Source organism: Staurois parvus, unplaced genomic scaffold, assembly GCF_062004578.1.
Source record: "Staurois parvus isolate SC_StPar_1 unplaced genomic scaffold, SC_StPar_1.0 ptg000813l, whole genome shotgun sequence".
In the NCBI taxonomy this organism is placed as follows: Eukaryota; Metazoa; Chordata; class Amphibia; order Anura; family Ranidae; genus Staurois; species Staurois parvus.
The window spans coordinates 3,770,462-3,796,829 of NW_028318609.1; the positions used below are offsets into that span (position 1 = coordinate 3,770,462).

Here is a 26,368-nt window from a genome sequence, read left to right on the forward strand (position 1 = left end):
CATTTTTACACAACATGCATAGGGCAGCCCATTTACTTGTAAACCCCACTCACACCTAGTGCAAGGGGAACCGGTGTCCTTGCAGGCATTTTCAGGCAATGTACACAGGGCAGCCCATCCATCTACGCATGATAAAAGCGCCAAAGAAGCTTTCACACCTTTTTGGCCATGCAGCACTGCACGTTTCAACATGTGTTTTGGTGCGTTTGTAACAATTAATGACCCCAAAAATGCAATGCGCACTTGTAGCATGTTTCCAAAACGCATGTTCCAAAAATACGCAAGTGCGAATGTGGCCTTAGGTGATTGGGACAGAGATTTATAATGTAACAGCTGTGCCTGGTACAGAGGCAGAGGAGAAATCTTCCATTGGGCATTCTATGGGACTTTGGGAAGGATTGCTCATATAATATAATATTGTGATAAATACATTCTTGCCAGTGAGATAACAAACAACAAAAATCCTTCTGACTAAAGTTTTTCAAACTACCAAAAGCTAGAAATAAGTTTTGACTGGCATTCCACCTTACACCCCGGTCACATCGGGTGCGACTTGGCATGCGATTTGCATGGTATGCTACTTGCAAATTGTATGCTAAGTTGCACCCTATTGTCCACAATTAGAGTGGTCAATTGGTGCGGTTTCCGACTTGGTCGGAGCCGCATTGATTTCTAGTACATGTACTACTTTTGGAGCAATTTGCATAGACATCTGTGTCAGATGTCTTGCAAATCGCACCTGAAATCAGCATCTCACCCGACTTTTAAATCGTGCGACTTCACTGTAAGTCACACAATTTCAAAGTCGGGCTCGATGTGACCGGGGTGTCAATCTTTCAAACAATCTAAAAAAAAAAAAAACTATTAACTGCTTTAATAAGTTTTCCAAACAGTGCAATAGGAAATCTGAACACTGGTAAACTGCCAGGTACATCTGCTAACAGACCTGTGGAACCTGTAATTTTACAGCATCTACAGGCAGTGGAGGTAACCATGTCTATGAAACATAGTACACAGATCTATGTCAGAGAAATTTGATAGTACAGTGAAAACCAGGGTAATGGGACACTATACTGTACACCAGTAGAATGGACATTCGGGAAATATGACATAACGGATTATGTGAGAATATGAAAATGGAGTCCATGTCATAGAAATATTATACTAGAGACTATCGGGGAAATGAACCACTTTACAACTGCACTATGGCAGAATGATGACTACAGCACGGTTGTCCATTTCTGGGAGGGCGTCATATGATGTCTTCCCAGAACACGCACCTCGCGTGCTCCCGGTGCTGTCTGTGATCGCTATGTCCTACGGGCACAGCTGATCACATGAGAAGGTAAAAGGCCAATTACAGCGGCCTTTTGCCATGTGATCAGCTGTGTCCAATGACAGCTGATCACAAAATAAATACAGTTTCCAGTTATTGGCAGAACTTTCCTCATGCTGTCACAGCATGAGGAAAATACTGCCGATAACGACAAGTATCTGCACTGATATTCAGGACACTGATTATCAGTGCAGCCCCAAAAGTGCCCAGCAGTGGCACCCTGCAGTTCCACTCAGCAATGCCAATCAGTGCCCAGCAATACCACCCATCAGTGCCACCCATAAGTGCCCATCAGTGCCACCCATAAGTGCCGCCTATCAGTGCCTATCATTGCCACCTATCAGTGCCTATCAGTGCTGCATATCAGTGCAGCATCATCAGTGCCTCCTCCTCAATTCCCACCTGTGCCGCCTCATCAGTGCAGCCTATCAGTGCCCATCAGTGTTGCCTATCAGTGCTGCCTTTCAGTGCAGCCTCATCAACACACATCAGTGAAGGAGAAAATTTACCTGTTTGCTAAATTTTATGATAGAAACAAAGAATAAACGTTTGTTTTTTAATTTGTTGCTTTTTTTGTTTATAGTGCAAAAAATAAAAAACCCAGTGGCAATGAAATACTACCAAATGAAAGCTCTATTTGTGTGAAAAAAAATTATAAAAATGTCATATGGGTACAGTGTTGCATGACTGTGCAATTGTCATTCAAAGTGTGACAGCGCTGACAGCTGAAAACTGGCCTGGGCAGGAAGGGAGTAGAAGTGCCCGGTAGGCAAGTGGTTAACAAAGGTTCCTGTGCCATAATAATAGTACTGGAAACTGCCATTTGTGGTGTGTGCCACATAAACTAAGCTGAGACCTGTTTCAAATCTACCTGCTTCCTTCACACCATGGGTATGGGTACCAGCATAGGGTGAAGCACCTGATTAACAAAGGAATTGTGACAGATTTCATTATAGTAAACGTCTACAGATCCCCTCCAGGTCAGGCCTGGCACACAGGAGGTGAGCTGTCAGCAGAGCACTGCTCTCCCTCATCCTCCTGATCTCACCTGAGTGGGAATGGGGGAGGGGCAGAGGAATCCAGCTGAACTGTTCTATGTTTGGTACCTACACAGCAGAGGGCAGAGAATTGACTGCTTCTAATTATAACAAAGGGGCTTAAGCCCCTTTTGTTGATTAGGATCAGCATCTTCTCCGTTTCCTGTTATCATTAATCCCCCCCCGCCGTGTGTGATGTGGGAGAATCTAACACTAAGCTTCATATCATGGAAATATGATCCCAGACACTATATGGTGAGGGGGATATGACACTGGGAACTCTGCCAGACGGACATGGCAATGGGCTCTCTATGGGATGATTGTCTATGTCAGGGGGTAATGGTGCTAGAGACTATATGTGGGGGAAATCTGACAACAATGTATATGGGAAAGGAAGTTCAAAATAACAAACTATGTCCGCGGAATATTGAAGTAAAAAATGAAGAGGTGGGGTCTATGTCAGGAGGATATGACACTGACTCCGCGGCCCAGGGTATGGTGACACTGACTGCACGGCCCAGGGTATGACGACACTGACTGCACGGCCCAGGGTATGACGACACTGACTGCACGGCCCAGGGTATGACGACACTGACTGCACGGCCCAGGGTATGGTGACACTGACTGCACTGCCCAGGGTATGGTGACACTGACTGCACGGCTCAGGGTATGGTGACACTGACTCCACGGTCCAGGGTATGGTGACACTGACTCCACGGCCCAGGGTATGGTGACACTGACTGCACGGCTCAGGGTATGGTGACACTGACTCCACGGCTCAGGGTATGGTGACACTGACTCCACGGCTCAGGGTATGGTGACACTGACTGCACGGCCCAGGGTATGGTGACACTGACTGCACGGTCCAGGGTATGGTGACACTGACTGCACGGCCCCAGGGTATGATGACACTGACTCCACGGTCCAGGGTACGATGACACTGACTGCACGGCCCAGGGTACGACGACACTGACTGCACGGTCCAGGGTACGACGACACTGACTGCACGGTCCAGGGTACGACGACACTGACTGCACGGTCCAGGGTATGACGACACTGACTGCACGGTCCAGGGTATGGTGACATTGACTGCACGGCCCAGGGTATGACGACACTGACTGCACGGCCCAGGGTATGACGACACTGACTGCACGGCCCAGGGTATGGTGACACTGACTGCACTGCCCAGGGTATGGTGACACTGACTCCATGGCCCAGGGTATGGTGACACTGACTGCACGGCCCCAGGGTATGATGACACTGACTCCACGGTCCAGGGTACGACGACACTGACTGCACGGTCCAGGGTACGACGACACTGACTGCACGGTCCAGGGTACGGTGACATTGACTCCACAGCCCAGGGTACGGTGACAATAGGAGCGATGAGGGGTGGTAGGATAGTGGAGTATATGTGTGGGAAGATAAGATGGCAATGAGATTTATGTTGGGGGGGGGGGGTTGGTAAAGCTCAGCTGTGTACCCCGGAGAATATGAGCCCATATGAAGGGAATATCACACTGGGGAGTGCATGTCAGGTGAATATCACTCTGGGGTGAATGCTGGGTGAATATCACACTGGGTATGTGTCAGGTAAATATCACAATAAGGTGCATGTGGGGTGAATATCACACTGGGGTGTACGTTGAGTGAATTTCACACTGGGGTGAATGTGGGGTAAATATCACACTGGGGTGTATGTCAGGTGAATGCCGCACTGTGATGAATATCACACTGGGGTGTATGTCAAGTGAATATCACTCTGGGGTGAATATCACACTGGATGTGTGTCAGGTGAATATTACACTGGGTGTATGTCTGGTGAATATCAAAATAAGGTGAATGTGGGGTTAATATCACAGTGGGTGAATGTCAGGTGAATATTACTCCAGGGTGAATGCTGGCTGAATATCACTCTGGGGTGAATGCTGGCTGAATATCACACTGGGTGCATGTCAGGTGAATATCACACTAGGGTGTATGTCAGATGAATATCACAATAAGGTGAATATCACTCTGGAGAGAATGTTGGGTGAATATCACACTGGGTGTATGTCAGGTGAATATCACACTGGAGTGAGTGTTGGGTGAATATCACACTGGGGTGTATGTCAGGTGAATGTTACACTGGGATGTATGTCAGATGAATATCACAACAAGGTGAATATCACACTGGGTGTATGTCAGGTGAATTGGGCAGCACAGTGGCTAAATGGTTAGCACTTCTGCCTGGCAGTACTAGGGTTGTTGGTTCGAATCCCAACCATGGCACCACCTGCCTGGAGTTTGCATGTCCTCCCTGTGCCTGTGTGGGTTTCCTCTGGGTACTCTGGTTACCTCCCACACTCCAAAGACATACCGGTAGGTTAATTGGCTCCTGTCTAAATTGTCCCTAGTATGTGTATGTATGAATGTGAGTTAGGGACCTTAGATTGTACACCCTTGAGGGTTAGGGACTGATGTGAATGTACAATATATATGTAAAGCTCTGTGTAAATTGACAGTGCTATATAAGTACCTGAAATAAATTCACTGGGTGAATATCAGTCTGGGGTGAATATCACACTAGGTGTAAGTCAGGTGAATATCACGAATGTGGGGGTGACTATCACACAGAGGGGACATGAATACAATTCCAGTCAGGTAATCCCCCATGGGGGTGTGTGAGGGGAATATCCCGGGTGAAGTATCTGAGGTTTCTCTCTGTCACACACACGGGGTGTCGGTGGGGTGAAGTCCTCTGTCCGGTGTAATGCGGATGTAATGAATGAACACAGACAGTGCACAGTGCAGACTCTCAGTGCCGGGTGTCAGGGAAGGTTAATGGGGTGGTGAATGTCAGTGATGTCATGTGACCAGTGGTGACCCGCCGGGTGTCACTGCCACTCACTCAGCCAGGACTCCAGGCTCTCCCCGTCACTCTCCGCCATATTGCCAGCGGAGGCCCCGCCCACAGCCAGGGACCATCAGGAAGAGGTCTCCGAGGATCTCGCGAGAAGATCAGTGTGAGCGGAGAGATGGCGGCGTCCAGGGGAAGGATGTTCCTACAGAGGATGAGGGCCGGACTGCCCGGGTGTGTGGTAATGGGGGACCTAATACATGTAATATGGCCGGAGGAGGAGGCCGGGGTGCGCTCATAGCTGTGCTGGGGGAACCTGAGAATGTCAAGCGACCTGTCGGGGTCATTGTTTGCTCCTGAGTGTCAGGTCATGGGTGAGGACAGGGCACTGTGAGCTCCCCACAAGGAATGGTTGAGTGCCCCCTGTACAGCATGGGGGGGGGGGGTGGTCTGTGCACATGGACACATGGACACACGCATCAACACCTGGGTTCAGACTTCTGCGGTGCGGCATATTACGTGTGATGTCATAGGAACCGCACGGCATTCCTGCGCAAATCACAATTCTGTGTGGTGCGATTTAAGCCATTCATAATGTATGGCTCAAAATCGTACCGCGTCTGCACTAGAATCGGATCTCATCGGTATTCACACCCATGCAATCTGATTCTGCACTTCGTACGGCGTTTTGCAAACCGATTTCGGGGCGTTACCATAGCGGTTCGCATGAACGGGGTGTGATTGTAACCGCTGCAAATTTCCTTACCCATTCAGTATGAACCAGGGCTGAAGGAGAACTAAAGGCAAAGCTTTGTTCGTAGTTTTGGATGGAGTGGAGAGGGATTACAACCTGTTTTCTATTGCCACCTGTACCCCCGTTAGGGAGATTCACCCTCTCTGTTCTGTGTCATGTGCATTTTATGCATTGACGTACCTCCTCAGAGCCAGTCAGTTCAGTATGGTCACTTGCTGTCTTGACACCATCCACAGGCAGCTTAACTCTTCACTAGGACACAAAACTTAAATCCAACACAATTTTACTTCAGATAGTTGCAGTACAGAGTTTGTTTCCAGTGTTTTGATGTGTAAGTGGACCATGGCTTTCCCAAACCTAGTCTTTGACGAACTAACGCTAATTGGGGGAACATGGAAGAAACAGGGAACTGAACTAACTTGCCTTTAACAGGAGGGGAGGACAGAAGAAGATACCAAAATCACCTAATAAACAAGTTGTAGCACACCAAAACTACCACTAGATGCCAGCATAATACAAAACAATAACAACTTAATGCAGTTCAATAGAACATAGGAGAATGTAATGACAATGCGGCTGAACACACTCTATTTGTCCTTTGCTGTTATCACTAAAGGTGAAAGAAATCTCACATTTTGTGTTGTCACCAGAACAGGAACAGAGGGGAAATGTTCTTTATTAAGGAAAGAATATAAAACACAAATATTGCTCTCACATGTGTTTGTGCCCCAGCTGGAACCCCAAGATAACCAGCTTACACATAATATAAACAGCATTACCAATGTGCTTTATTATTGACTGCTTCCCGCCCACAATGTACTGCGGCAGCTACAGGCAAACGACATACCCATACATTGCTCTGGCTGTACTAACCCCGGGGGGGCACTGGGCACGTAGCATTCCCCACCCACGACTGCTGTGTCCAGGGGACAATGTGAAATGAAGATCCTGGTGATCATGTGATCGCTATACAATCACATGATCACAATGTAAGCACAGCTGTTATGAATCTCATTCATAACAGCTCTGCTTCTCTTCCTAGTGAGCTGTGATTGGGCCACAGCTGTCACATGATACATGGGGCCAATCACAGCACCCTGAACCATGTGACCAGCTTCAGCCAATCACAGATCACTATCTTGAGCTGTCAAAAACCTAATTCATGACAGTTCATGAATGAGTTAGGTTCTGACAGCAAGCTTTGCATTGCAGGAGAAATGTTCTTTATTTCTCCTGCAATGCAAAGTGTAAAAAAATTAAAATCAAACCCTGATTTCCCCCCCCCCCAGTAGTAGTACAATGTTACTATGGTAACATTGTACTATTCTGATTAAAAGTACTAAAAAAAGGTTAACAATAAAATAAAAAATACAATATTGAGAATTAAAAAAAAAAAACAATTTTATGTTTTGTTTTTTTTTTAAACTACTTGCCGATGACTTAGTACTGCAGGTGAGCAGCGGCTCTGGGCAAAGCGGCATAGTTCTACGTCATTTCCTATTTCGTGGTGTGAACACGCCTGTATTTATATGTCGATGGACTTTGAGTGGTTATACCAGGATGATGCCTGCAGCTGTGTGACCTAATGTGTGCCCACCATTAGAAGTGGGTGGATGCAGGGTGGTATATTTTAATGGTGGGCATACCACACTTTTTTATTTTTTGGCAGAGATTTCTTTTTTTTTTTTTTTTATTCAGCCCACAGGCTGCATACGAATAAAAAAAAAAAAAAGAACATAGCATATATACCCAACAAGAACCAGCGACGTACTGGTACATCACTGGACTTTGAATGGTTATACCAGGGTGATTCCTACAGCTGCAAGCGTCATCCTGGTATCGTTTGTTTCAGCTGACGGTCGGCTTTCATGTAAAAGCAATCCTAGTGGCCAATTAGCTGCTGAATCGTTTTTACAAACCACTTTCCAGTCTCATCTCTATGGTCTAAGAGATCGGAAGCTATGAGCATTTCATCATTTCCGTTTCAACGGACTTTAACAGCGCCATTTGTAAATTGGGAAAGCATCTGATCACACCAAGTTCGGTGTAATCAAATGCTTTCCCAATTTACAAATGGCGCTGTTAAAGTCTGGCGAAACAGAAATTAGAGAGACCTAGAGTCTAATAGACCCCAGATTTCTTAAAAAAGAATACCTGTCAATGCCTATTGCAGTCAGAGGGGATATTTACATTCCATGTGATAGCAATAAAAGTGATAAAAATAAAATGAAAGGGACAGTGTAAAAATAATAACAACAAAAAAAGCATCCCTGTGTGCGCAAGCGTTGACCCCGTGCCAGTATGTAAACAACTGTTGCACCATGCATGTGAGGTATCGCCACGAACATCAGATTGAGGGCAGTAATTCTAGCACTATACCTCCTGTGTAAATATAAATTGGTTACCTCTAAAGGCTTTTAAAGCATCACCTTCGATATTAAAAATGTATGTACTTTGTCACCAGTGCACGGGCATGCGCAATTTTAAAGCATGTCATGTTTGGTATCTATTTACTCGGCGTAACATCATCTTTTATATTTTATCACACAATTGGGCAATATATTGTGTTTTTGTACATTAAAATGCTAAAAACTAAATTTTTCCCAAAAGATTTGTTTGAAAAATCGCTACGCAAATACTGTGTGACGTAAAAAATTTCAACACCCACCGTTTTATACTCTAGAGACTCTGCCTTTAAAAAATATATGTTTGGGGGTTTTTACATGTGAACAAAAAGTGTCAGAAAAGGCTTGGTCTTCAAGAGTGGGTGATGTGCAGCATAAGCTTCTAATGTTGTCCCTGAAATGCCAGGATGGTAGAAGCACCCCCCCCCCCTCCAAATGACCCCTTTTTAGAAATAGGCACTCCAAGGTATTTGCTAAGAGGCATGATGGGTATTTTGCAGATCTCATTTGCTGCCACGTTTTTGGAAAACAAAGAGAGAAAACAAAAATGTATTTTTTCTTTTTCAAAACCCTGTGACAAAAATATCTGTAAAATACTCACCATGCCTCTTATCAAATTCCGTGGGGTGTCTACTTTCCAATAAGGGGGTCATTTGGGGGGTGTTTGTACTATCCTGGGATTTTAGAGCCTCCAAAATTGTGATCGGTAGTGTGGAAGTGATATTAGGAAATATGCCCTTTGAAAGCCTGGAGGTGGTCATTGGATTTTGGGGGCCTGTATGCAGCTAGGCTGCCAAAAAGTCTCATTTGGTATCCCCATACGCGGGAGAAGTAGCAGAATGTGTTTTGGGGTGTTATTTCACATATACCCATGGCATACATGAGCAATATATCATTAAAGTGACAACTTTGTGTAAGAAAAAATTTTTTCATTTTTAAAAACATTTTTGCCAAACAATAAAATGTAAAATCCTTGGGGTGTCTACTTTCCAAAAAGGGGTCATTTGGAGGGGATTGTACTGCCCTGGTATTTTAGCACCTCAAGAACTGTGATAGGCAGTCAGAAAGTAAAAGCTGTGGAAATTCCAATATACATACCATAGTTTGTAGACGCTATAACTTTCACACAAACCAATTAACCACTTGCCTACCAGGCACTTATACCCCCTTATTTACCAGGCCAATTTTCAGCTTTCAGCGCTGCCGCACTTTGACAATTGCGTGGTCATGCAACATTGTACCCATATCAAATTTTGATCTTTTTTTTCTCACAAATAGAGCTTTCTTTTGGTGGTATTTAATCGCCACTGGGCGCTTTACTTTTTGCGCTATAAATAAAAAAAGTGCAAAAAATTTGAAAAAAAAAAAAGTTTCTTTGCTTCTTTTATAAAATTTTTCAAACAGGTATTTTTCTCCTTCACTGATGTGCGTTGATGAGGCAGCACTGATGGGCACTGATAGGCAGCACTAAAGGGCACTGATAGGCAGTACTAATGAGGTGGCACGGATAGGCGGCACTGATAGACCGCACTAATGAGGTGTCACGGATAGGCGGCACTAATATGCAGCACTGATAGGCGGCACTGATAGGTGACACTGATTATGGGTACTGATAGATGGCACTGACTGGCATCACTGCTGGGCACTGACTGGCGGCACTGACTGGCACAACCCCTGGGCACTGGTGGGCGGCACTGGTGGGTGGGCACAGGTGGGTGGCACTGGTGGGCACAGGTAGGTGGCACTTCTGGGCACAGGTAGGTGGCACTGCAGAGTGGCACAGGTGGGTGCACTGCTGGGCACAGGTGGGCGGAGCTAGTGGGCGCACTGCTGGGCACAGGTGGGCGGAACTTGCGGGTAGCACTGGTGGGCACCGATCATCAGGGCACTGATCATCAGTGCCGATCCCCGCTCTGACAACTGCCGGTTCTCGGCAGTACTTTCCTCACGATCTGACAGCGTGAGGAAAGTGCAGCCGAGAACCGGCACTTGCATTTCCCTCTGATCAGCGTGCATTGGACACCGCTGATCACGTGGTAAAAGGCCGCTGTGATTGGCCTTTTACCACATCACGTGATCAGCTGTGTCCGTAGGACACAGCGATCACGGAGATCGCCGGGTGCGCGCCCCCTGGGGCGCGCAGGAGAGCGCGTTCTGGGAGGACGTCATATGACGTCCACCCAGAACTGGCCGGCCGCAGTGCAGCCGTCATTCGGCTATCTGCGGTCGGCAGCTAGTTAATATACACGTATTGGGATTATTTTTTTTTACCAAATACATGTAGCAGAATACATTTTGGCCTAAGTTTATGAGTAACTTTGGGTTTATTGGATATTTTTTATAAACAAAATTGAAAAATATTTTTTTGTATTCAAAATTTCCAGCCTTTTTTTTGTTTATAGTGCAAAAAGTAAAAACCACAAAGGTGGTCAAATAGCACCAAAAGAAAGCTCTGTTTGTGTGAAAAAAAGGACGTACATTTAATTTGGGTACAGCATTGCACGACCACCAATTACCAGTTGAAATAGCGTAGTGCTGAACAGCAAAAAATGGCCTGGTCATGAAGGGGGGTAAATCTTCTGTAGGGCAAGTGGTTAATATATACATACTGCTCAAAAAAATGAAAGGAACACTTTGAAAACACATCAGATCTTAATGGGGGAAAATATCATGCTTGATATCTATACTGATATGGACTGAGTAATAGGAGTTATTAGGAACTCCTGGTGTTAGGAACATAAGGATGCCCCATCGTTTGATGGAAATGAAAATTATCAGCCTACAGAGGACTGAATTCAAAGACACCCCGAAAATCAAAGTGAAAAAATGATACAGCAGACTAGTCCATTTTGCTGAGATTTCATTGCAGCAACTCAAAATGGTATTCAGTAGTTTGTATGGCCCCCATGTGCTTGTATGCGTGCCTGAGGGTGGATGGTGTCCTGGGGTATTTCCTCCCAGATCTGGACCAGGGAATCGCTGAGGTCCTGGACAGTCTGAGGTGCAATCTGGCGGCATCAGATGGACCGAAACATGATATCTCAGAGGTGTTCTATTGGATTTAGGTGAGGCGAGCGTGGGGACCATTCAATGGTATCTATTCCTTCATCCTCCAGGAACTGCCTGCATACTCTCGCCACATGAGGCTGGGCATTGTTGTGCACCAGGAGGAACCCAGGACCCACGCTGGTGTCATTGGGAGGAATTGCGCCCCATTGTTGGTGTCAGTCCTTTCTGTCAGCGATTCTCCTGGAATCTCCTCCATGCTCTTGAGAGACACAGCAAACCTTCTGGCAATGGCATGTATTGATGTGCCATCCTGGAGGAGTTGGACTGCCTGTGCAACCTCTGTAGGGTCCAGGTATTGCCTCATGCTATCAGTAGTGACACTGATCCTAGCCAAATGCAAAACTAGTGAAAAACAGAAAATATGAGTAGGGAAAAAAATGTCAATGGCCTCCACCTGTAAAACCATTCCTGTTTTGGGGGTCATCTCATTGTTGCCCATCTACTGCACCTGTTGTTAATTTCATTAACACCAAAGCAGCTGAAACTGATTAACAACCCCCTCTGCTACATAAAACACCATATCAATATTCCAGGAGTTTAATTGACTTGATGCTATACTCTGATTAAAAAGTGTTCCTTTACTTTTTTTTGAGCAGTGTGTATGTATGTATGTGTGTAATATATAAATATATATATATATATATATATATAAAAAAAATAAATGTATATGTGTGTGTGCGATAAACTTTCTCAAAAACATCTTCCAGGACAGCCCCTCAGGTCGTAGAGCTGTTCCCTTCCGGGACAGGAAACATGTACGTAAGGCCAGAACCTTAAAAGGTGGCACTCCAAGCCTCCCTTTTTGGTGTTAAGGTTTCCTCTGGAAGGAAAAGTTACACATTTTAGAAACCTATATAGGAGCCCTAGGCTCAAGAGCGATGCTGGTGGCTCCTGGTAAGGTAAGTTACCTCCTCGCCCGGAGCGATCCCTCCATTTCAGAGAGGAGTGGGGCTGTGCTGTTGCCTTCCAGTCAAGGGAGGAGGAGAGCCGATGGGGTCCAGCGCCACCGCCAGAAAGTACTGACCGAGTCAGCGTCCTAACCGCGGGGCAGGCGGCCGCGACTTCCGGGAGGTGGAGCATCTGCGCTCCAAGCTGGTTATCCGGTAGTTCCGGTCGCGGTGACATCATTGGTGAGCTCCGGGAGACCGGAGGGGATCTTAGTCAATCCTCCTCAGGGCCCAACCAAGTCTCAATGACTCGAACCTCCCAATGGGAGGAAGACTGGGGACCTTTCTCCCTCAGTAGGCTTCAATCTCCTCGAACAAGTACATTCTGGACTTGGTAAAAAAGGGGTACAGGTTGGAGTTCGACTCCAGTCCCCCCCCCCCCCCCCACACCAGGTATCTGGTAACCAGCCTTCCCAGGAATCAGGATTAGGCACAGGCCTGAAATCCCCGGAACGAGCAGGGGATTTTGTAGTGAAAAAGCCCTCAGGCAAGTTTCACTTATCTTAAATCTGTGCCCTCTCAGTAAGTCTTTAAGATACAAACACTTCAGGATGGAATCGATCTTCTCTGTAAAAAAACATCCTTTACCCAGATTGTTTCATGGCTACGCTATCTTCACATCCCCATACAGCATGCGTGTGAGAAATACCTAAGGATAGTGGTAAGGATTGGTACAGAGATCCATCACTTGCAGTGTCAGGCCCTACCTTTTGGTCTCGCCTCAGCACCAAGAATTTTTACGAAAGTGCTTGCGGAGGCCTTGGGCCCCTCTAAGAATGAGATCTATTACAATCATTCCTTATCTGCACAATCTCCTCTTTGTGGCCAGGTCTCAACAACAGTTGACAGAGGATCTGTGGATTGCCCAGGACTTCTTTCAGAGTCTGGGGTGGCTCATAAACAGACAAATCGTGTTTAACTCCCTCCCAGAGAGTTGCCTATCTCAGTAGAGAGATCTTCCTTCCACAGGAAAAAATTCTCAGGATAGATCAGGTGCTGGCAGAGCTGCAGAACAAATTGGCCATTTCATGAGGGCAGTAGGTCTCATGACATCATGCTTCCCAGCTGTTCCCTGGACAAGATTCCACCAGTGCCCACTGCAGTCTTTTTTTCCTGAGGGTTTGGAGCAAGGACAGGTCTACACTGGATCTTCCAGTCCGGCTGCTCTCCAGGATAAAGAGATCACTTTGGTGGTGACGAAGGCGGTACAATCTAGTCTGGAATGGACCACACCATATTCGGATATAATCACGACTGATGCCAGCAGCTTTGGTTGGGGAGCCCATCTAGGTGACAGCACAGCCCAGCCCAGGGGTTGTGGTTCGTGGGGGAAGCTTGGAGGTCCTCGAATCAGAGGGAGCTTCTAGAAGTACAGCGAGCGTTGGATGTTTTTCAAGCAGATCTAGTAGACCGTCACCTGCAGATCCATTCAGACAATATGACTATGGTGGAATACATCAACAAACAGGGGTACAAGAAGCCCTCCTCTCTAAACAATCGCAGACCGCATACTGTCTTGGGCCGAGCAAAACTTATGTTCGATATCTGACATTCCTCTAAAAGAATTCCCTAGCAGACTTCCTAAGTCGGCATCCAGTCAAGCACGACAGATGGTCTCTCAACCAGGAAATGTTTGCAACCATCACTACGAAATGGGGCATGCCGGAGGCATTCCCAAGAAAACAGAAAGGTCAGCTGGTTCTTCTCCCTTAATCCGCGGGATTGGGCCTTGGGTATAGATGCCCTTTGCAAATGTGTGGGAATTCAGTCTCTGTTATGCGTTTCCTCCAGTGAGTCTGATTGGCAATCATTGGATGAGGTTGCTGCCTTATTATTCCTTTTTTCCCCTCTGGTTTCCCCTGGTGATATGGCCAGTAACACATCATCTGTATTAGAGTGCCACCACTCTGGATGTAGGAGCAAAAGGGGCACCTTTTGGACAGCAGAATTGTCAGTCTGGGGGAGAGGAGAATTTAGATGGACTAGCAGATTTAGATACACTAAACAAATTGAAGCCACATTCCTTTATAAGCAGTTACAGCAAACAGTTTTGTCCCTCTAAGGATAAAGGTTTTACATGAATAAATAAGAGCTGATCACTGCAAGCATCTCTGTCAGTGTTTAAATGGTTTGTCTCTACACTCTAACTGGCACATCTGCAGGACAACTTGTTCTGTTGAAAAATAACAGACTTATGCGCAGGATCACCAGGTGAAAATAAAAGAAGCCTAAAAAAGAAAACTTATGCAACATCTAAGAATTGGTAAGCTGCAATAAGTTAGTGTTACTAAACCCACAACAGTAAAATCAATCTGATATACTTACTGTGGAACCTAAGGGGTTAATCCTCTGCATTGTGTAAAAAGGCAATTTGATCCTTTCTTTTCTGTTCCTCCCCTTTTTCAAGTGAACACCTTATCTCCTAATAAGACAGACTGAACCGTAGGCATTTTGCACATGCTCAGTTTGGTGTTATTGCTGGAGAGGTTTTTTTCGTGGGAGAGTGCATGTGATCAGCACAGGTCCAATCAGCACTGGTCAGACAGAGGTCAGGGGTTTTGCATTCTCCTGGAGCAGAAAGAAAACAATCTTTAGCTAGTGCTCTGCTGGACACTGATATAAGCCACAAGACTGCTCTAACTTCAGATGAGAAAAGGTATTTAGCAGTTTATATTTACTAAAATAATTGCATTGCCATGTTGTGTGTACTGTGGGAGACCAAATACACTGAATGCAGGGTCCGGGGTTTAACAGCACTTTAAGTGTTTGTTTTTGGGTTTAATGCCGCTTTAGGTAAAAAAAAAAGAAAGGCATCTGGAAGGAGTGAACCACTTGTTGACTGCTGAAGGTGATATTCTTTCTTCCTACAGTCTGATCCCTGTGCGGTGGAGCAGATATAGCCCTGCGTATGTAAATCCAGTCACAGATAAGGAGAAATACAAGCGTCCTTTAGAAGAACTAAGTAAAGAAGAAAAGGAAGAATGGGATTTTAAAACGGTCAGTCCTATTAAAGCATGTGCACCCAATCTGACTAGCTCTATCTTCTCCGATGAAACCATAAGGTATTTATGTAACGTTATCAGTAGCCAATCAAAGACAGTACTTTTATCAATCATATATAAACAAGTATGTTTCAGGGATTTGTGCTCTTTTATTCAAAAGTAAAGTTCCTTACATACCGTATTTTCCGGCATAAGATGACTGGGCGTATAAGACGACCCCCTACTTTTCCTGCTAAAATGTAGTGTTTGGGCTATACTCGCCGTATAAGACTACCCCTCTAGCAATGCACACCAGTGGGAGGAATAGTGCCCCATCATCGGTGTCAGTGGGAGGAATAGTGCCCCATTATTGGTATTAGTGGGAGGAATAGTGCCCTATCATTGGTATCAGTGGGAGGAATAGTGCTCCATCATTGTTATTAGCGGGAGGAATAGTGCCCCATCATTGGTGTCAGAGCGACGAATCGTGCCCCATCATTGGTGTCAGTGGGGGGAATAGTGCCCCATCATTAGCGTCTGTGGGGGGAATAGTGCCCCATCATTGGCGTCAGTGGGAGGAATAGCGCCCCATCATTGGCGTCAGTGGGAGGAATAGCGCCCCATCATTGGCGTCAGTGGGAGGAATAGCGCCCCATCATTGGCGTCAATGGGAGGAATAGCGCCCCATTATTGGCGTCAGTGAGAGGAATAGCGCCCCATCATTGGCGTCAGTGAGAGGAATCGTGCCCCATCATTGGCGTCAGTGGCGGGAATAGTGCCCCATCGTTAGCGTCAGTGGGGGGAATAGTGCCCCATCGTTGGCATCAGTGGCGGGAATAGCGCCCCATCGTTGGCGTCAGTGGGGGGTGGAATAGCGCCCCATCGTTGGCGTCAGTGGGGGGTGGAATAGCGCCCCATCGTTGGCGTCAGTGGGGGGTGGAATAGCGCCCCATCGTTGGCGTCAGTGGGGGGTGGAATAGCGCCCCATCGTTGGCGTCAGTGGGGGGTGGAATAGCGCCCCATCGTTGGCGTCAGTGGGGGGGGAGGAATAGCGCCCCATCGTTGGCGTCAGTGGGGGGGGAGGAATAGCGCCCCATCGTTGGCGTCAGTGGGGGGGGAGGAATAGCGCCCCATCGTTGGCGTCAGTGGGGGGGGAGGAATAGCGCCCCATCGTTGGCGTCAGTGGGGGGGGAGGAATAGCGCCCCATCGTTGGCGTCAGTGGGGGGGGGAGGAATAGCGCCCCATCGTTGGCGTCAGTGGGGGGGGAGGAATAGCGCCCCATCGTTGGCGTCAGTGGGGGGGGAGGAATAGCTCCCCATCGTTGGCGTCAGTGGGGGGGGAGGAATAGCGCCCCATCGTTGGCGTCAGTGGGGGGGAGGAATAGCGCCCCATCGTTGGCGTCAGTGGGGGGGAGGAATAGCGCCCCATCGTTGGCGTCAGTGGGGGGGGAGGAATAGCGCCCCATCGTTGGCGTCAGTGGGGGGGGAGGAATAGCGCCCCATCGTTGGCGTCAGTGGGGGGGGGAGGAATAGCGCCCCATCGTTGGCGTCAGTGGGGGGGGAGGAATAGCGCCCCATCGTTGGCGTCAGTGGGGGGGGGAGGAATAGCGCCCCATCGTTGGCGTCAGTGGGGGGGGGAGGAATAGCGCCCCATCGTTGGCGTCAGTGGGGGGGGGAGGAATAGCGCCCCATCGTTGGCGTCAGTGGGGGGGGGAGGAATAGCGCCCCATCGTTGGCGTCAGTGGGGGGGGGAGGAATAGCGCCCCATCGTTGGCGTCAGTGGGGGGGGGAGGAATAGCGCCCCATCGTTGGCGTCAGTGGGGGGGGAGGAATAGCGGCCCATCGTTGGCGTCAGTGGGGGGGGAGGAATAGCGCCCCATCGTTGGCGTCGAGTGGGGGGGGAGGAATAGCGCCCCATCGTTGGCGTCGAGTGGGGGGGGAGGAATAGCGCCCCATCGTTGGCGTCGGGTGGGGGGGGAGGAATAGCGCCCCATCGTTGGCGTCGGGGGGGGGGGGGAGGAATAGCGCCCCATCGTTGGCGTCGGGGGGGGGGGGGAGGAATAGCGCCCCATCGTTGGCGTCGGGGGAAGGGGGGGGAGGAATAGCGCCCCATCGTTGGCGTCAGTGGGGGGGGAGGAATAGCGCCCCATCGTTGGCGTCAGTGGGGGGGGAGGAATAGCGCCCCATCGTTGGCGTCAGTGGGGGGGGAGGAATAGCGCCCCATCGGCGTCAGTGGGGGGGGAGGAATAGCGCCCCATCGGCGTCAGTGGGGGGGGAGGAATAGCGCCCCATCGGCGTCATTGGGGGGGGGGGAATAGCGCCCCATCGGTGGTGTCAGTGGGAGGAATAGCGCCCCATCGGTGGTGTCAGTGGGAGGAATAGCGCCCCATCGGTGGTGTCAGTGGGAGGAATAGCGCCCCATCGGTGGTGTCAGTGGGAGGAATAGTGCTCCATCATTGGTATCAGTGGGAGGAATAGTGCTCCATCATTGGTATCAGTGACACCAATGATGGGGCACTATTCCTCCCACTGACACCAATTACACTTGCTGACCTCTGTTCTAGTATGGTGCTGCTGCAGCCAGCATATGTGGTTGCAGCAGCACCTCTACACTGCACACTTACCGGCCGCTCCTTCACTCGATTTTCGCGGGGCCGCTCGGCTCTGCCCCCTCGTCGGTGATTGGCCGCCTGTGTGCCTTTCCTGAGCTACAGTTCTGGCGGCCAATCACCGGGGAGGAGGCGGAGCCGAGCAGCCGCGCGAACATCCAGTGGCCGAACTGAAGGAGCAGCCGCGCTTCCTGGACCGGATCGTCGTGGGACCGGAGCCCCTGCCCACCCCTGTACTTACTGTCCCTTCCATTGGAGGGGGGGGGGGCAGCACCGCACCCTAAAAAGTGTCAGTATGCCGTATACCGGCGTATAAGACGACCCCTGACTTTTGAGAAGATTTTCAAGGGGTAAAAAGTCGTCTTATATGCCGGAAAATACGGTATATCAGAATTTTCCAACACAGTGCTTCATCACGTAGGATACAACATAACAATTCAGCCTCTCGGGTATATTTTAGTCTTTTCAGAGCCACCATCCATTTCAGTACAGACACGGACCACTTCATCTTTTAGATATCAGTCTGGTCAAGTCATTTCTTTTTGAGGTCAGAACACAGAATTTCCTAGTGTCTGTATACACACGCTGCTTCTGTAGCGGTTTCACTCCATGGCAGGAGGCCTAGCTTCAGCATCCAAGTGCTGTGCAGTGTACTGTGTGTACAGACAGTATGCTGGTTGCCAGCTAACCTTAGACCCAGTGCTGGAGGTATCCTGCCCACTATTCTGCAATGCCTTCATGCTTCGAAACCAGGATTGACCAGTCCTGGAGAGAGCCAGTTTTCTCCTCTCGAAACAAACATGACAGAGCCCCTCAACCTGCATGTCACACAAATCTAATTACAGTGACCATGTTATCACTTTTTAAAGTACAAAACGATTGGCAGTGATGAAAGTAGTCACTGTCCTCATGTGTTAGCATACTTTACATAATTACAGGACCCAAGGGACTTTTCTTATTCAGATGTCTACCAGGTCCTTTCCCATGCCTCCATGTTGGTCCATAACTATGATGGGAGCCTTGTGAGACCATAGAGAGGTGTAGGATGTAGCAGGGCTGACCTCCCAACCACTGTTGCTGTTCAGTACATTCAATATATTTTAGTTTTGTTTTTTTTAATTCATTGAACATTAGATATGTCCCATGTGTATTTCCAACCTTTTAATTTACTGTTTGAAATATAGCTGCATAGTTGATCTTTTTTTTCCATTCACCCTCCCTTGAGATAGGTTACAATCTCCTGAGTGTTATTACTGAATTTTCTTGATTCCTGTGGTTTTTAAAGCGATGATTTCCCTTTAAAGCATAACTCCATGTTTACTGGCCCCAGTTTTTTGGGACAAGCTTGCCCAAATGAATTATATATTGAACAAACAGGTGTGCTTGCTGGGCACACTATATTAACTGTGTATAATCTCAACTACATATGGTATGCAGCCTTGTGTTCTGCCATGGGTGGAGAAGCAGGCAGATGACATCACAATCTTCATTTCAGCCAGTCAAAGGAGGCTTTGTAGCCATCCATAGTATACAAAGCTCCCAGTGAACGACTTTGTTCCGGGAGTGGGGTGGGAAGACTCTGCGCTACTGTCAGAACACAACGCTGTATATAGCTGAGAGTACAGTATAGTAAATAGTTTTTGAGCCAGCTTGGCTCAAACAAACTATTTAAAGGGACATTCAATGTGGAGGTAGGCTTTAACAGCAATTAAAACATGACATGAGGTATTCCACACACTACTAAATTTAAAGTTGACCTCTACCTGGATGATGCACATCAAAGCAGTAAAAGGACGTTAAAAGAAAGCTGTCACTGACCTCTATAGCTGCAGCCACTGTAGAGAAATCGTATCCTTAACCACTTGCCCTCCAGCGAATTTACCCCCCCCCCCCTTCTTGACCAGGCCATTTTCTGCGATACGGCGCTGCGTTACTTTAAATGAAATTTGCGCGGTCATGCAACACTGCACCAAAATGAAATTTACGTCCTTTTTTTCCCACAAATCAAGCTTTCTTTCAGTGGTATTTGATCGCCTGTGCATTTTTTGCGATATATAACTTAAAAAAGACCGACAATTTTGAGAAAACAATATTTTTAACTTTTTGCTATTAAACATGTCCAGTAAAAATATTTAAAAAATCAAATTTCCTCATAAATTTAGGCCAAAATGTATACTGCTACATGCCTTTGCTAGAAAAAAAAAATTGCAATCCGTGTAAGTGAATTGGGGGGGGGGGGGGGGGGAAACCCCCAATGACACCAATACGGTGCTAATAAAAAGCACTGACACTGTACTAATGGCACTGGGCAGAAAAGGGTTAACATGTGGGTGATCAAAGGTTTAACTGTGTGCTGTAAGAGTGCTTTACACTGTAAGCACGCTGCTTTGTATGGCTCTGCTGTGCCAGACAGTGGAGAGATCTGTGTTCTTTATACACAGGTGTCTTCCCCCGTCCGATACTCGACGATCACCGGGTGCTAGCGAGAAATCACAGTCCGGGACCGGATTGACAGTAGAGTCCGCGAATGGCGGTGCAGGTAGGGCCCCCTACCCAGAACTGCAAAATAACGTGTATATATACGTGATTTTGCATGCCCATGTTGCCCTGTAGCATTATTCCTGCTATAGGGCGGCGCAGAAGCGGTTAAATTTAAAATTCCAGCTTTCCCATCTCTTTAAATAGTTTGTTTGGGCCAAGCTCATCCAAGCCAACGATTTCTGTTACATAATGATGCAGCCATTGTGTGCACTCTTTTAGCATTAATTTCATACAGTAAGTAGCGCTGTGTTCCAGCAGCAGTATCGGCAACTTTAATAAATACAAGGCTTCTTCTGAATGGCTGACATGGAATTTGTGATTCCATTGGAGGAAGGCTTGTATTCATTCATAACAAATACAAGGCTTCTGAATGGCAGAGAGGCACTCAAACTCTTTCATTCTGGCAACTAACAAGAAACCTGAAATTTTACTCTATTTATAATAGAGGCACACAAATCACTGGTCTTCTCTCCTTTTATATAGAAGAGCAAAAACTTCAGGTGCTGTAACTTGTTGTAAGAGATTGAAACTGGCTTAAGTGTATCTGTGATCATCCAGGATGAAATACTGCACAGTACTTGCAGATAGAGAGGTCAGTGATGGCTTCAATAGCTTTTACTACTTGTTAAGAATATGTGACTGCTGTAATGTCCATAGTCGGGGCATAGGCGAAAAAATCTTTTGTTTTGTTTTTAATTGCAGTGGGTGTCCCCCAGTTGGATAGATTTCCCTCTTGCATCCTCTCTCTGTGACAGAATTTCTTACCAAACAAGACACGAACAGTAATTAAAACCTGATGAGGATCTGACCTTTTTCTCTGTGGGACAAAACTATTTGGGCTGGAATAACTTTAATTGGGTCGGTCAGTCTTACTAAATCCTATTTTGTGACTTTACATACTCGCATAGAAGGTTATAATTATTGTTGTAAGCCAGGAACTGCATTCATTACTTACTATATAATTCCAGTAAATTCACAAGCATGATGATGAAGAGTGGCGATAAGATACTGTCAAGATCCATCATGAACAAGGTAAGTCTGATCTGTCCATTTTAGATTTACACAAAACAAAAATACTTTAAAGCGGAGCTCCACCCAAAAGAGGAAGTTCCGCTTTAAGTCTTTGCCCCCCTTTCCCCATTAAGGATTGGCACCTTTGGGGAGCAGGTTACCCGAATTTGACAAGTTCCCACTTCCACTGCAATCGCAAGTGGAAGTTGTCATCCCCCCCTCCCCCTAGTATTCTGGGACACATGACAGGCTTCACAGCCGGGTGCCCACACTGAAGATGCCGGTGCCAGGGAGAGAAGACGGCCGGTGAAACCAGCCCTGGTGAGGACACTGCTGGACCGACGGACATACAAGTGTCCGTATTTTAAAAGTGAGCAGCTACAGTTTTTGTGGCTGCTGACTTTTATTTACTTTTATTTTTTTCAGCTGGAACTCCACTTTAATTATATCTGATGTTATATTCCCAAAGAAATGCTTTGCAGTTATACCATTTATAAAGTCCACTTAACCATTTCCTGTCCGGCCCATGTATATAAACGGCCGGACAGGAGCAGTGCAGGGGCAGGATGCTGTTCATAAACGGCGCCCGCCATTTCAGCCTGTGCGCGCTCCCTGGGAGTGTGGCACCACTCCGGACACAGCGGAACACCGATTGCTGTACAGGATCTCTGTGTGAGGTCCCGATCATGTGATCACTGATTGGCCAATCAATGATCACATAAATAGTAATAAGCAAGATGTCAATTTTTACATAATTGTTTACTACTAGTGAAATCTGTGAATGATCACATGGTACAGGGCTATTCACACCAGCCTTGTACCATGTGACAAGATGTTACCAATCACAGCTCTCACAGTATTTCTCAATGGCTGCAAGAATGCAGTAGAGAGAAATGATTGCTTTTACAGCCTTTGTGGGTGTAAAAGCAATCTGTAAAAAAAAAAAAAATCATCACCCCCGCACAAGTAGTACAGTCTCACTATGGTGACACTGTACTGCTAGGGTGACAGTATGTTAAAAAACAAATAATATAAAAATGCAAAAATAATTTTTGAAAAATTATAATTTTTGGTTATAAACTAATTTGCTTTTTCATTTTTTTTTCTTTTTGGTTTTTTTTTTTTTTTTTACTAAAAAGATAGCTGAATACATTTTTGCCAAGATTTATGAAGAAAGATTATTTATTTGCAAAAATTTTATAAGAAAAACACTTTTTCATTTATATAGCAAAAAAAAAAAATCCCAGTGGTGAATAAATACCACCAAAATAAAGTTTTATCTGTCTCAAAAAAAAATGCTAAAAAATTCATATGGGTACGGTGTTGCATGACCGCGCAATTTTCATTCAAGACACTGTACTGCTAGGGTGACAGTATGTAGAAAAATAAAATTTTTTGGTTAAACTAATTTGCATTTTTATTTATTTTTTTTTAGTAAAAAGATAACCGAATAAATTTTGGCCAAGATTTATGATGAAATATTATTTAATTTGCAAAATTTTATAAGAAAACACTTTTTCAAAATTGTTGGACTTTTTCATTTATATACCAAACAAAATAAAAATCCCAGTGATGAATAAATACCACCAAAATAAAGCTTTATCTGTCTCAAAAGAAATGCTAAAAAATTCATATGGGTACAGTGTTGCATGACCGCGCAATTGTCATTCAAAGTGTGACCACGCTGAAAGCTGAAAATTGGCCTGGACAGGAAGGGGGTAAAAGTGTCCGGACTTGAAGTGGTTAAAGCAGAACTCTGGCAAAATTTTTTCTTTAAATCTGCTGTGTGGGGGGGAAAAAATATTACTCACATGAGGTGCATGTTTCGCAGAATATAAGGTGTGCTGTGAATGGACATGGTATTGGGGCAGATAAACGACAGTATGACTTCTGTGTACCAGAGCCGCAGCTCTAACAGTTGTGGTGCCAGAAGTATAGTGAACATTATTACACAATCCAGCATAAGTGAGATTGTAAATGGCAAAGAAAGGGCAGCAATCCTTTAAAGTAACATACACATCATGTGCGTAAACTACTTTTTATCCAGAAGATTTTGAAAGTGTTTTGCCTGGAGTTCTGCTTTAAAGGGAATTTCATAGTAAAGATAATATGAGAGTTGACAGGCTCTGGTGCTGTTCTTGACTCTGAATTTGCCACTTAATGAATCACTAACTCCAGACAATCATGCAAGATTGGAGTTTTTTAATTTTTACTTCTCTTTAATTACCAGCTGCATGTTTGTAAAATGTATATTGGCATGGTATATTGTCTTCCTTTGAGCCAGCAAGTGGAGATTTAGTTACCCTTTATCACATTTTCCAATTTCCTTATTTCTGGATGGAAAAAAAAGTTGTTTATGCTGCTCAATAGCTCAAGCTGAAATTTACTTGCACAAGAAGAAACAGAATTGACTCCTCCTTTACGGAACAGTGTTATGAGGTTACATAGGTCATTAGTACAGCTGGGGTGTCATTTTCATTAACTCATACAGCTCTGGTAATCATTTGTCAGGTATAAAATATTTTTCTGCTGACTCTTGACTGCAATTTTCTCTTTGGGCCATGTTCACACCTTACTTTGTTTAGGTGTTGAAACTTCCTTTTTGGTTAACTGTTGCCTATTTTATTTTTGATGGGCCTCAACACAATTGAAAATTGATTCTGCTTTCCCCAGAATATTCTATCATATAGAAATTGGTTAAGTAATGAGTTAAAGCAAAATGTGTATTAAGAAAAAAAAAATGCCCAGGACATACACAAATTCAGGGCGTCATGGATCCACATCAGGGGAGGGCAATGCTAAACAGTGTTGAGAAAGACAGATTTATGATAATCTGGCAGTTTCATTAATACATTCCTCCCTCTACTATTCTTAGTGTTAGTTGACAATTTGCATAAAACAGTCCATGCAGCCAAATGTTCCCAGGAGCTGTAAATGGAACTTTTTGTCTTGTCTAAGTTGTATATCTGTAGGTCATATTGGTACTCCTTGAAACCTATATAAAAAAAAAAACTAATGGCAGATTCCCCCTGTCCTGGTTCCAGGACTGCAGCCATTGGGCACAGAGCTCAGCGTTGTTGCTACACATTTTTTGAATGGGAACAGCACTCGCTCCTGTGATGTTGAGGGACAAGTGTCCCATCGCCTGTAGCATCCTGGAAATGGGACGGGGGAACTGCCATTAGGAGTTTTTGTTACGGTTTGCTGCCCAGGATTCTAGGAGCAGGGTCGCAAATACAGAGAAAAACTGTTCCATCGACTCTGACAGTCTGATTTGCATCTACATTTGCTTGATAAATGTTCCTCTGCAAAATGAACATTTATCACAAAAGAGCATTCAACTGTTATACGTCAGTCCCCTTCCATCTGGAAAATAGCACAACAGCTGTATTTGTACTACATAATCCATCATTTGTGTTTATGGACATTGTTCTCTTTAGACTTTAGAGAAAATAAAGCGAACGCAGTTGGAGAAATATTACAATGCCTCCCCTAATGAGAGGGAAAGTATCGAATGCAATCCTTACACCATCTTTCATGAAGCGATGGACAACTGCAAGCCCACCATTGGCCTCACAAGCGTCCTAAGAGGCGGGAAATCCTATCAGGTATTGACACGTGACAGCATCTGTCTTATGATGCACACATTTATTTGTCCCATTTAACATGAGTTTTTTGGTACAGGTTCCAACACCACTGTCTGACAATAGGCGGCGCTTCTTGGCCATGAAGTGGATAATTACAGCATGCCGAGAGCAGAAGACTAGCCGACGGATGTATGATAAACTTACTGATATAATCCTGCAAAGTTACATGAACGAAGGAAGTATTGTCAGGAAAAAAAATGAGCTACATAAAATGGCCGAGTCCAACAGGGCATATGCTCACTTTCGCTGGTGGTAGACATGGCTGCATTCTCCTACCAGTACACAAATATACAAAGACTGTTCAAGGATGAGAACCAGAAAAGCATGGGTCTAGATTAGGGAATTAGTACCAGTCCAGAGGCTTGCATCTTTTAAACATTGGCACCAGCCAGGGCTCTTTCCATAATGTACAAGTGTACACAGCATCTTTACACATTGTAGCAGACTTACCTAACACAGCGCCTTCCTCCAGCACTGATGGGTCCTCGTTTCTCTGTCGCTGCCATCTCCACTTGTTGTTCTGGGTTTGTGATCCTCAGCCATTCTGATTTGTCAGCTTGAAATGACATTTCTCCTATACATGTACAAAGAGATTGTACACTGAGCTGTGTATGTGCAGCTCTGTGTATATATGGAAAAAACAAAACACACACTCACATTGTTGGCAGATAAGACCATTTTTTTTTTTGTTTTGCTTAAAAGAGCCAGACAAAGTATCTTCTGCAAAAAAAGCCTTCTTGCCAGCAAAGTTTTTAAAATAGTTGAGGTCCATTTTGAGGCTTGGTTCACACAAGTGCAGGCCGTGAATGGGCTGCTGTACCACATGAACTACAAAAAAAGGTGCATGCACCCTTTTTAAAAACACGGCCACAGAGAAAACACATGATCTTTTTGCTGCGATCGCACTGTGGGCTGAGATGCCTGGGGGTGGCATTCAGAATTAATGCATTCAGTGCATCTCGCAAAAGCAGCGTAATTGCGGGTGCAGGACCAGCTAGCGTGAACCTAGCCTAAGTGAAAGTTCCTCCATCAAAGCCTCGTCCTCTAATTTGGCCATCTTGTTTTTCCTGTCCATTCAGCCAAGGCAAAAACGTACTCGTATAAAAATGGGATTCAGTTAATTTCCAGCCATTCTTACTGTAAATACGTTTTCTAGTGTTTGTTTCTACAGAATAAAAATTCTGTTTTGGCA

The 26,368-nt window shown here is 45.8% G+C and overlaps 2 protein-coding genes across 3 annotated transcripts in view; one reads left to right on the forward strand and one right to left on the reverse strand.

The window, feature by feature from the left end:
* Positions 1 to 5,328, reverse strand: part of GGA3 (golgi associated, gamma adaptin ear containing, ARF binding protein 3) — a 103,052-nt gene extending 97,724 nt beyond the window's left edge. For both annotated transcript variants that reach the window (XM_089654909.1, XM_089654908.1), the window contains exon 1: positions 5,264 to 5,328. In XM_089654909.1, the coding sequence (XP_089511035.1) occupies positions 5,264 to 5,303 (40 nt within the window). In that variant the 5' untranslated portion in view covers positions 5,304 to 5,328. The remainder of the gene's footprint in view (positions 1 to 5,263) is intronic.
* Positions 5,301 to 26,368, forward strand: MRPS7 (mitochondrial ribosomal protein S7). The gene is made up of 5 exons (XM_089654911.1): positions 5,301 to 5,446; positions 15,258 to 15,449; positions 21,487 to 21,550; positions 24,970 to 25,137; positions 25,214 to 26,368. Exons 1-5 carry the CDS (start codon positions 5,391 to 5,393, stop codon positions 25,430 to 25,432), a joined length of 699 nt encoding a protein of 232 aa, XP_089511037.1. The 5' UTR covers positions 5,301 to 5,390; the 3' UTR covers positions 25,433 to 26,368.

Excerpts from the sequence above, each read along its gene's own strand:
- MRPS7 (XM_089654911.1), top strand. The coding sequence starts at position 5,391 with ATGGCGGCGTCCAGGGGAAGGATGTTCCTACAGAGGATGAGGGCCGGA. Across the intron at positions 5,447-15,257 it reads ATGAGGGCCGGACTGCCCGG|TCTGATCCCTGTGCGGTGGA; the intron begins GTGTGTGGTAAT and ends TTCTTCCTACAG. Across the intron at positions 21,551-24,969 it reads CAAGATCCATCATGAACAAG|ACTTTAGAGAAAATAAAGCG; the intron begins GTAAGTCTGATC and ends TGTTCTCTTTAG.